The 12,390-nt window shown below is 41.7% G+C and overlaps 1 protein-coding gene across 4 annotated transcripts in view; it reads left to right on the top strand.

Annotated features, from left to right (window-relative positions):
- Positions 1-12,390, top strand: part of LOC109477658 (POU domain, class 4, transcription factor 3-like) — a 35,231-nt gene that overhangs the window by 13,589 nt on the left and 9,252 nt on the right. The window contains exons 1-4 of one of the 4 annotated variants that reach the window (XM_019778995.1): positions 4,041-4,109; positions 4,259-4,311; positions 7,253-7,291; positions 7,916-7,960. In XM_019778995.1, the coding sequence (XP_019634554.1) occupies positions 7,286-7,291; positions 7,916-7,960 (51 nt within the window). In that variant the 5' untranslated portion in view covers positions 4,041-4,109; positions 4,259-4,311; positions 7,253-7,285. Of the gene's footprint in view, positions 1-4,039; positions 4,110-4,258; positions 4,312-5,043; positions 5,110-7,252; positions 7,292-7,915; positions 7,961-12,390 lie in introns of those variants that run through there. The other 3 variants (XM_019778994.1, XM_019778997.1, XM_019778996.1) reach the window with 3 other exon arrangements.

The raw sequence follows: 12,390 nt of genomic DNA, 5'->3' as shown, positions 1-12,390 counted from the left end.
GGTGGGTGATACGTATAATACAGAGAGAGAACTTAATTGACACAACAAAAGTACAGCGACTTTCGTAAGGTCTAAGACATGTAGATATACAGACAAATATACATGGGTACAACGAAATTAACCTACGTACAAAACAATAGATGAGTTAACTAAGACTACTTGTTCTAAGGTCTAAACATTCTTTGATATATTTACCTATTTGTACACAGTAAGGGTCATTACCTTCTAGGATGAAATTAAATTTATCTATAGCATGAAATGTAACAAATTCTGTTGAGCAAGCGGAGAGAATGTTGAACAGCTCTGTGCGTTTATCGTTATATAGTGTACAATTCAAAATAAAATATATGATACGCTTCTCTCGCTGTGCGGTTTGTTTTAATTTTGCTGCCTCTTCCTTGATTTTATTCCCATCTTACAAGTCCAATGGACATGTATGACAATTCTTCCTCGATCCATTCTACCGTGATTCTTGAGTCATTGTTTTATAAACTGTTTATTTGCCTTTGCTTATCACTTGAATACATAACACAATACACTGTTACTTGTGTCGACAAATCCTGCAATTATTCCCTCCTTTATATGTCTTCATCCGCTCGAGTTAATCTCTCCCAAATCTAGACCACCTGGTTTTAAAACTCACAATCTTCTCGACCGCGGGCAAAGAACAAAATTGTTTTCATCAGGGCGGTCTCAAAAGTACTCACATTCCCTTCAAAAAGAAATTAGATTTATTGTCCCTGTGTAAAATTTGTTCGTCTTTCTATTATCTGAGACAATCCCTGACAATAACTGGTGTTTAGCAGCAAGTAGCCAAAGAATGGAAGAAACAATTGATATGTCAGAAGAATTGAGTTCATTTTGAAAAAAAGACGAAGCGTTTGAAACGAGCCCCGTCATTACCTATGAGGAATAAATGATAATTGATATCCATTGTATTATGAAGATTTATGACAAAGCGTAAACTGGTACTGTAGAGACTTTAAGTGTCCCCTCTGGCTGTTACACTGAGCTGTATCTATAGGTTTTATAATAATTGTTATTGTGACTATGATCTGTATGTTTTGATAGGTATTGGACAGATAGAGTCTTACACCTTCGCTTCTCCTCCTCGGTATATCCAAACCCAGATTGTCCAAGGGATACATACAGCGACTTTTGAATGTGTAACATACTGTCCTAATGAAAACATGTATTTAAAAAAAAGGCCTTGTATTTGGCATCGGACATTACGAAAAAAAGTGACCACAAAAGCCATTACAACTACTATTACTACAATTGACAAATAGAATATATGCTGACATAGTTAATGCTAGCACCACATGCATTACTTAAGTTTAAACGAATGTGGAATGAATGAGAGGGAAGGAAGGAAGGAAAGAATTAATGAATGTCTAAATAGATGAAAGATTACTTTGCCATCTTCAGTATACGGAAATGAAAATGTAGACATCGCTGTGTTGCGTACCTATGGATATTATAATCGTCAGTTTCAGAGTAAGTTATCATGTTTTAATATCATTGTAATTTTACATCTCCATGACATATACTTAGCCTGCAAAGCATAAACGTACAATAAAGGTCTTCCATTCATCCATTCATATAACATAACTATCATTGTGACGTACGTTTTATCCACGCAGCTTTCATTACTTGACTAAATAGTGAGCAAGTGAACAAATACCTATCCCGACACGATAGGTGGAATATGACAACACAAAGCAAAGCTAACATAAATATAGATTATTGACATTTCAGGCGAGGCCTCTACTTGTCCCGACTTCTCTATAGAACCTACAGTCCCCTTTGGTAATACTGAAATACAACATGTTCGCATCAGGTGAAGGGAAAGATAGCAAACCCCGTACTGAATGCACAACAAAGATACTGCCTACAGAAGAATACCCGAACCACGTGCCCTATTGACCTCTGGGACTAATCGCAGGCTTTACAGACTTCTCAGTCGCTCTGCTCTAATCTCCCTCCAAACTCCCCGTGACACGCGACAAAAGAAAACACCTGACAATAAAGCTAGATCAACAGAACAGGTGTAGCCTGACAGGTGGGACCCTACACCGCTGGCTAGCACTGTGGTGTACTTGTATGTAAAGCAGAGTGTAGCGTGGAGCTGCTGGGAGCCGGGGATGGTTGAGTGTTAATGGTGAAAGGGGGAGGGGCGGGTGTGCTTTGTGTAGTAAGTACTCAGGTCTGTGTGCGGCAAACTCGCCACAATAAAAGAAAAGCACGGCTTGAGTGGAGTGCGGTGGGAACGGACCAGATGAGGAACAAAAAAACCCGCGGAACCGCGCCGTCAAAACGTCAGGAGTTAATTAAGTGTTGGGGCAACTAAAATCACGTTAAGACTCGCACTTAGGCGGTCATGTCAAATCCACGTACAGATGTATACGTCTGTTATACACAGCGGTGCCCAACATGCGATATTACATTGACAGTTATCGTGTGACCGAAGCAGTTTGAGCTGCGAAATCTTAATGATATTAACATATATATCTGATACAATAACGGATTATATATCTGGCGTATAGTTGGAAAGTATCTAAGGGGTGTTAGAATTGTCTCGTATATGAGAAAAATTTAAGCGATTAAAATCTGCTTATCCACATGTCTGATAGATACAGAAAATATTTCCACTGGAACTGAAAGCAAAAATTAGTACGATATCAACAGGTTGTCAGCAAATGTATCGATTTACAAAAAAGGCAGAAATTAAACCACTGTTGGCTTTTGGCTGAAGAAATGTTCATTTTGGGTACATTGTTTTTTTATCCATATTCAGTACATTTGCCGTGTACAATTCTCACATTTCAAATATCAAAGCTAGGGCCACGCCAATGTATTGCGTTAAGCCGCTATGTGACTTCCCGGAGTCCGTGTGCAAGGCCTCTGGCCATCACCCGTGACAAGCTACTGTAAAGCCTGACGATATGTCTGTGTGCGAGGCTATCCCCGCTGATATCCTGGTGACGTGTAGGAACCATTCACTCCATGATAAGTTGCCTGAAACCTCACGATATGTCTGGGAGCGAGACTATTTTCTCAGATACCCAGTTGATGTGCAGGAACTATTCAGGGCCTTGGAACCATTCTGTCCATGACGACCTGCTCTGAAGCCTCACGATATGCCTGGGAGCGAGGTTATTTTCTCCTTTATCCCGGTGACGTGCAGGAACCAGTCAGTCCATGGCGAGCTGCCCTAAAGCCCGACAAAATGCCTGTGTGCGAGGCTATCCCCGCTGGTACCCCGGTGACGTGCAGGAACCATGCACTTTATGGCATGACAAGCCGCCCCGAAGCCCGACAAAATGCCTGTGTGCGAGGCTATCCCCGCTGGTACCCCGGTGACGTGCAGGAACCATTCACTCTATGACATGACAAGCCGACCCGAAGCCCGACAAAATGCCTGTGTGCGAGGCTATCCCCGCTGGTACCCCGGTGACGTGCAGGAACCATTCACTCTATGACATGACAAGCCGACCCGAAGCCCTACAATATGCCTGTGTGCGAGGCTATCCCCTCTGGTAGCCTGGTGACCTGCAGGAACCACTCAGGGCCTGGGAACCATTCAATCCATAACGACCTGCTCTGAAGCCTGTGAGCGAGGCTAACCCGGTGACGTGCAGGAACCATTGAGTCGCTGACAAGCCGCCCTGCGTGCGCAGTATCCCCGGACATTTCTCCTTTCCTCCCCGCGTCCAACTTATTAATAGAACCAATAAATATCCGTAACAGGGTCCACAGATCAGCCAGCTATTAAGATATTAACGCGACTTTATTGCTTTCCTGGCCTGTTTTATTTTGCAGGGAATATTGGCAAAGTTTTCACCCGTCGATTTTACCTCGGAGGTGGCCTGGTCTTCTGGGGCTCGGGGATCTTTAATCACGTCGTGAAATTTGTGTTGAGGGAGGATAATTGGTCCAATTCATTGGGAGTAGAGTGGTGGCAAGAAAGGGGAGGGTCTTCCGCTGCCTCATGAATAATTAACGAGGCTCTGGCCGCCCGGGTATATTACAGAAGGCATGAAAAGTTGCAAATGAAGCAACGATCGACCGCCGAGTAGGGAAGACCCCGACACCCTCGTCTCACCATGGTAGGTAGATTTAGCCGCTTTTCGCGGCGCCTTTTTCCCGGCTGTGCGGCCGCTAACCTGAGATATCGCCGGTGCCGTTTTAACTCCTCACCAACTCGCGGCGGCAAAATTTATTTTTAATAACCGGCACTTTGTATGTATGTTTACAGTTATGCTCAGAGATGCAAGTTTCTCTTAGGCCGTATGTATAATAGATGCGCCGGTGAGTCGCCTATTCATACTTCATTCTTCTAGTTTCCGAAACATAAGTATTAATGATACCTACTCTATTCCGTGTTTATTCTGAACTCGATTGGGGCTGGGAAATGCCCGGGTAATACCACTGTGCCTTACCGGGACATTACAGACAGACTGAGGGCAGGGGGTCGACCGGGGGCACCTTACGGGCTTGCCTGGCCGGCCTGGCGGCCTGAGCCCCCGGGCGGTACCCCGGACGCGTGCCGCGAACAAAGGACATCTCGTGTATGTCTACCTGCCTTTGTCGGAACCCACCCAAGCGCTACCTTCCTGTAAAAACAAAGAACAGGTACCTCGGCTTCCACAAAACATTACCGAAATGTTTCCAAATTACCAACGTCTGTTAGCTAAGGCAGCGAATACCGCAAAGGATCCAATATTTATACAAAATATATTTTATTCAGAATTGTACTAAATACTTCTTGCCTCGCGGCCAATTTGGATCATCCTCTTGTCTGCTTGACGTCTGTTCACCGCTGTCAGGTCGACTCCGGCACGACAGGTGTACTGCATGACCGGGGGTCAGGGGTTCGAATCCCACACTACAAACAAAGACAAAATAGCAAACAATCCAACTGGAAAACGCCGCCTAGAAAATTGGTCGGCTTGTTGTATGTACCTGTTCTCATGCCCGGTGTGTGAAGATGATGTCAATACGGGAATGCCATCTGTTTGGGTCTGCAGAACTATGGACTGATACGGGACCGAGGACGGCAAATTTAAAGGTCTTTATGCTAAGTGGTGGAGAGGATCTTTTTACCCGGTAATGTACATCTGATGATCTTTAAAATGCGCTTTGCTGTGAGCTTGACTGCGTAATTCTTCTGTCATTTGGTCCGGATGATGAGATTTGAATGGCGACCGTGGCGGGCACAATCCATGACCAGGAGAGGGGAAAAATTTTAAAACGACTCCATGTCAAGTGGATTTCCCGAGTGTTCTATACTTAAAGAATGTATAACCGTCTCAAAATCCTATTAATGACAACTTGATTATTGTGCCATAATCTAATTTGTAAGTGTGAACAGTTTTAGACATATCTGTAAGTGTGTTTTTCTATTGAACATGTAAGAACGCCTTAACAGAATGTCATGCTTTAGCTGTCATTATGGCGGCTAGGAGAGTACAGTACAGTAGTGACAGAAGGCGGGAGGGAGCATCCTCTATCACCGCCCCGCATCTGTTTTTACCCTCGGCGATCTTTATCTGTTTACCGTGGACAATACAGACTGTGGACCATCGCGGTTAGAAGGCCGTCCCCTCTCCATTTACAATTTCATTATAACACTTAGAAATCCCTTGTTGCCTTCGATTTCAACATTGGGCCGCATGACTACCCTTAACTCAAATTTCTAAAATGCTTTGAAAATATGTTTGCACCTGCACTGAGGCTGCTTAAGCACACTATAATCTCAAACTATCTTGTCCACCACGTACTTAAAAAAATTTTTTTTTCATATAAATTACCGTAGAAATCTTGGGTGGGAATCTACTGAGATCCTTCGAATCTGATGTTTGCCGCCAAACCGTCTCTGTCGTGGTTACTATTATCAACTCCAATAATTCTGTCTATGGTATCGATTGCGTTTCCTTTCCAAAAGAAGTGACTTTCTGTTTGTCCCTTCATGTATTTACCAAGGACATTTTTGTAGCTTGCTTTTATTGTCAAGTTGTAAGAATTAAAATGCCATCAAGTACAGTTGCGTGTGGCGCCAGCGAAATTCACATTTCTTTGCGTTTAACTGGCTGGTTTAAATTGCGTGCCCTTGTTGTTCCCCTCAATTCTATAACGTCCTTCTCCGCATTCCGTGCATTCGTCGATTTAAGTGGTATCTTAGTCCGCAAAAGGGTCAGGTTTTATGTCTATTCATATCGCGGATTTAACAAGTTTGTAGGCAGGTGAATATACAGGAAATTGGGGTCAGGTTTTCAGTGAAAACATCGCTCTATTGTCTCCTACGAACACAAGTAAACAGGTTGTCTTACGGTCCGTATTTTCTGCCGTGTGTGCATATTTTTTCATACAAGCAACACAGGGTGAGAGAGACAGTAGCATATTGTATAAACAGTGGATACAAAATGAAGAAACAGACTGGTGAATCCCTAGGAGGATTGGGAATCTCTTCTTCACCTGGGGGATCAGTCGGCGATGAATTTATCATGTGACAGATTAAGTCTGCTCGGTAGAGGTGCAGGGTTCGCCCCGCTAAATCTTCCGGACGTGTCCGGTGGATATATGTGTCGAGAAAATTCTCCCAAGGCCTCAAGTATTCGGTAAAAACATATCCGTCGCCGTGATATGTTAGTGCATACTCCCATAGGAGCACTCTTTCAACATCGTTTTCCTGAGCGGGTAAAATTGCTGACATCCGCCGCCCGCTTGGGGGATTCTCACCGAGACGATTCGTATCTTAGTACGGGACATAAAACAACCCATGGAAATATCAGAAATCCTATTTTCACCGATTGGAGGTTCTATGTAAACAACAAAATGTTTGACTAACTAGTTCATGGGCATCCAATGTAAATTTTCTAGTCGTTCTTTCAATAGTAAATTGAATCAATCCATCCCCAAAGCATATTGATATCTGTGAGGCAAAAATACGATTTCCTGGCTATTTCATACACTTCAAGTATAAAATAATGACGAAAATATGCTAGGAAATGGTAGCAAATGTCAATATTAGACAAATTTCCTCATCCAGAATATTCTTTGTTTTGTCGCCCTGAAATTGTACTGGATGCCTTTCAAGCACGGTACCTTTTCCCAGATGTAATAAATACCTTCTAAGCATAGACTATCTGATTCAGCAATCACGCTAATGTAAACCTTTTTAAACCCGTGTATACACAAAAGCCATGTATTGGGTACAAGTCTTCATCTTTGTTTGTTTTCTCTCTTACAGCATCAGTATCGGCTGGATCTCGGAGGAACTTCTATGCAGGTAAGAAGTCTTCAGTTTTGTAACATTGCATGTTGCGTTGTAGAGTTTCACACATACTCTGTTCTTTTGAACCAGTAGCCTCTACCAGGCTTCAGAAGCGACTGAAAAGACTAGAAATTAGCCAAATAATCAGATAACATGCAAGGGCGCTAAATCAACTGTCCTGGCTATTAATTTGGTAATTTTCTAGTCATTCCGACCGTTTCTGAAGCCTGGTAGAGGCTACATCTGGAGATCAGAATGTACCTCTCCGTAACTTGCACACAAAACGTTGTCTATTGTAACAGTTGTGCTAAAAGTATATCTTCAATCTTTCCTGTTTTACTTGCTTCCCTGAAACAGAGAATGTTTTCCAAACTGTAGAAAATGAGGCTCTGATTTTACAAATAAGTTGCGCTGATATTATCTTTCACTCCTGTTAATTTGACATTTCTCTAAAATGTCAACAAGCAACGTACGTTGTGGTGTATATTTATAAATGAAACGTATTGTGACATGTCATATGTATATACAGTTCTATATAGGTATGTTTTGTTGTGACAAATTATTGTTGCTCAGTGTTAAGTGTCGCGCGATGTGGCTGTCTGTTTACACCGTTGTTTCTTTGTTTGTTTGTCTACTTAGCGGAACAACAATCCTTACGTCTTCCTTAGCAGTGATGACACTTCCGTAAGTTTCAAACCTCCATATGGGTTGGGTATAGATAATAAACGTATGACAAAGGCTTCACAAGTCCTTGACACAAAATGTCAAGTTGTAAGCTTCCATATGGGTTGGGTATGGATAGAATGAATGTTCCAGATGATGTAAGAGCTTTCAAAGTGCCATGAATTTCTCTGAAAAAATTCCAGAGTACGTGAATTTCTCTGAAAAAATTCCGGAGTACGTGAATTTCTCTGAAAAAAATTTCCCGAGTATGTGCATTTCTCTGAAAATTTTCCAATGGGTTGGGAATGGACGTAATGAACGTTCCAGATAATGACAAAATCTTCCCAAGTGTTCTGAATTTCTCTATCGCTAGTTCTCAACCACATTTTTGGTTTTCTTCCCACTCGTTTACACAAAATGTCAGCTTTGCAGTATGTAAACCTCCAAATGGGCTGGGTATGGATAGAATGAACGTTCCAGATAATCACAAAAGCTTCCCGATTTTGCAACATTAAGTGTCGGGAATTTTTCTGTCGTCACTAGATCTGAACCACATTTTGGTTTTTCTTCTCAATTCTTGACCAAAAATTATCAGTTTGTAAAACTCAATGTAGGTTGGATATGGGTTTTTCACTCATTAAGGCAAAATGTCAGTTTGATTTTTGTTATCAGTTGAATAGTCAGTATAGACAAAGTTAGGTGAGTCTTTCTTACGTACAGGGGTGTGGGGTGACGTCAAACGTCTGACGTGCATTTGAACCGGCGTGCAAAAATGTATCCCGGGGGACATGCGGCTTTTTATTCTATAAATCTGTTGTTGTTATCATAATAAGGTTTAAACTAAATGGATGAATCACTGAAGTCTTCTCTTGTCTCGACACATGGTGTGCAATGTGTTTGAAATTACATAAAATATATTCCCCCATATTTTTATAAACTTGAAAAGCGTCCCCAAAGAAAAAAATATATACCATTTATCAATTGCAACAACACTTTTAAAAGCTACAAGATAACCAGCGTTCAGCGTTAAGCCTTTTTTTAGATCGATCTTATCTTTTCGAATTCTAGAAGTAAACTTTCTAATCTTGTAAGGAACCAGGGTAGTGAGGTCTTCGAACTATTGCATTTATTATAAATTTAACAAAATTTCCCTACCACATTCTTCAATGCGAAAACAATTGAAGACAAAATGGTTATTCTGTTAAAATTAAGAGAAATACATTTATTTATTTGTGACACAAAAAGGCAAACCTTACAGTAGGGATACGACTCCCTGAAAAGAGTTTGCGTACAAAATTACATCGCGTTTCAGTATGAAAACAGTTCGACTTGGCTGTCTGTTTTGTTCACATGATATTGTACAAGTACTGTATTTCTTTGACCTTACAGAATGGTTGTTGTATTACCAGTCTTGTATGTGCGTGACGGGGCAAAACCCTGCCGGTAAACGCTGGTTTATCCCCGGCGTGTGTCCCTGTCTCGCCCCCGGCACTTTCCCACACATACGGCGGTATAATAATAGCTTTATTCACAGACAAACTGTCAGGACACTCCTGTCGTGTGACGCTTCTCCAAATACACGGGCAGTCTTGTTTCGAATACGAGTAAACCTTGCATTTTGTGTATAGTCTGAACACTTGTTTTAACACTAGACTGTACCTTCAAACTCAGTATTTGACGATTTTTAAGATTATTTTGTTGGAAATGTTCAATTTTTATACAATATTGTACATTTATCATACCCATCTGTGACTTTATACAAAATTGCTTTAATCCTCGTGAAAATACTAGGAGATTGGAAAGATAGTATGAAAAATATCCGTACCAAAATATACCTTCTTTAGATAAGCTACTGTACCTTATTGCCCGAAAACGGAGAATCGGGGAATAGATTGAGGCTAAAACAAGAAGTGGAAAAGTAGGATACAAACGAAATTATACTATTGGAACAGCTACGTTCTTGTAGCAAGATAACATAACAGTTTAGTACAAGGTTATATCGTATTACTGTGACGCTGTCTGAACGATTGTGGTGATAACTGTGATTTCAATTTTTCATCTCAAAGAAAAGAAAAATTCTCCATTCCGGTGCGTTTATAACGTTCCGTTTCTTTTGTGACGCAGTATTTTTAACAGCATGGTTCCATATCTGAGAAGTATCATCACCATCTCTCTCTCCCCTCTTTCCTCCCGATCTGACAACCCCTGACTTGTCGGTAATGGTGGCGGGGAGGCCATTACCCTGCAGATTGGAGAAGATCTCCCCTAAATGTCGTTTTCTCCCCCCGAGTTTGGCATTCCGGAGGCGGCGGTGGGGATTTTCCTCGCGGGATTGCGCTGTTTCCTCCGTTTACCGGGGTCCATGTAGAATATGGTGGCGGTTGAGTCACATATAAAGAAGCCATCACAGTGTTATACACACTGGAAAGGACATACTATCATTATAAACACCACTGTAGATACTGTCGTTACCACTGTAGATACTGCCGAATTTTTCTAGTGCTAATTTTTTGGGTGACATTGTAAAGAATAAATTTTGAATCATCATCTACACGTAAATATTGGCTAACCCTCTTAAAAGGTGAAGACAGACAAATGTGATTGTTCAAAATATCTCAGAATGGGTTATGTATCCACGTTCGCAACAAAGTCGCGTTTTTCTTTAGACTGCTACGAATTGTCTAAACGAATTCTGAAACAGTAACACCTTCCGTTGAAACCGATCGAAACGGTATTTACGAGGACAGAGTAGCGTCGGAACTGTGCGACGTTTTTAGCCGAAGATAACAGAGACTAGAAGAGATTAGCGTGTCCAGGGCGGCTGTACGATAAAAAGGAGGGATACCGGGATGTCCAAATTAAATTTCAGCCCTTGCTATCAACAGCCATCACCGGCAGAATGTAATTTGGCTCCTGCTTTTGTGACTCTCTTTAACCTAATGGATAAAGCACCTCTAGAGGCAAAAATCTACGTCTTTTTTTTCTGACAAACAGGTAACACTAGGGCAGGTTTTTTAAAATCGTTTTTGAATTACGTGGGGTGAAACGGTGAGGAACAATGGGTGCATTGACGCGACATATGGCTACAAAAACATAATCAACGTTATACGCGGGACCGGGTACGGCACGGAAAGGCATTGTTCGATTTTATCGGGAACAAATTGAAATTCTTCCTGCTTAAAATTGATGAAACGTACGTCTATAAAATTCTCATTTTCGCCGTTTTCTCTGAGTGCAACAATGTAACGAATGCAATGTCTATATATCGGCTGTTGAATATATCAGAAATAATACTTGCCATTTTCAATTTGTACATCAGTATATGTGCTGCATTTGTAGATATTAAAATAAATGTTCACTTTTAACGAAATTTTCACTGGAAACAAAAATACCGTTACGACATTTCAAGAAATCGTTAGAAAAATGTGGACCTGACAAGACGGATTCACAGAGTATGACCTCATCTATTGTTCTGCGAACTCAGGCAGCTACAAATGACAACAAATTTCAAAATAACCGTAACATTTGAGCCTTGGGCTCAGCTAGGAATGTTTTTAATTCAGAGAGATCACAAAGGATAATATTGTGATGTAAACACGAGGTAGAACGTGGTTGGTTTACGGTAGGGAGCGGTATCTTGTATCACTCACACGCCAGCCCGCACATATTTCACCTGGGAGAGCCAACAGTCCATCCGGGACATTTCGCAGACGACAACAATTGACTGGGTACGTGACCAGGTGCGTCGCTAGGGCGGGGTTCGAAAATTCGGGGGAAAAACATCCACATCTCAGGATTTTTTTCGTGTCAGGACTCTCCATTACTCTTTACGTAGAGCGAGACGTGTGGGTATTTGTTCATATCGACAGCTAAAAATTGTGTGTGTGTTTCGATGTATGAAATATTCGATAGGGATACGGCATATCTTGTCCCCTTGTCCGACCGTCCGCCATTTACTGAAATGAACGACAAAATAAAAAATCGCGCCGCGGCAGCGGTTTTGCAACGCTCAGAGGCGCCCTCTAGTTCATTTTCCCGCCAAAATTCTGGCGTCCACACTCCCAGCGTACACACACACACGTGTATAGGAACTCGAAGTTCTAAAAAATTCATGCCAAATTTGCTTCAATACCGCGTATTTCATTATAAATGTAAACACGTCGGCCTCTCTATTATAGAGTCATTTGATCCGTTCGCGCAACTCTCTCTCGGCCTCCCAAACTACAGCCGGAGCTTCACAATTAAATTTCCACTGATGTAATTTTCCCGCGATTTAAGGTGAAGATATCGTATCTGGCCGCACAGTCTTAACTGCTCTTTTTGTTCTTGAATAATTTATTTTGGAAAGTGGCGGAATTTGGAGGCTTAGCGGGCATAGTTGTGTCTGTGACTGGGTGTAGAAGTAACGTGAGAATGGGGAGGGGGGTCGTTATATTGTCTTCAAATTGCGT

Source organism: Branchiostoma belcheri, unplaced genomic scaffold (assembly GCF_001625305.1).
Source record: "Branchiostoma belcheri isolate BF01 breed outbred unplaced genomic scaffold, Haploidv18h27 scaffold40, whole genome shotgun sequence".
NCBI classification, from domain to species: domain Eukaryota; kingdom Metazoa; phylum Chordata; class Leptocardii; order Amphioxiformes; family Branchiostomatidae; genus Branchiostoma; species Branchiostoma belcheri.
Note: the sequence above shows the minus strand (reverse complement) of the source record. Positions and strands in the feature narration are given on the sequence as shown.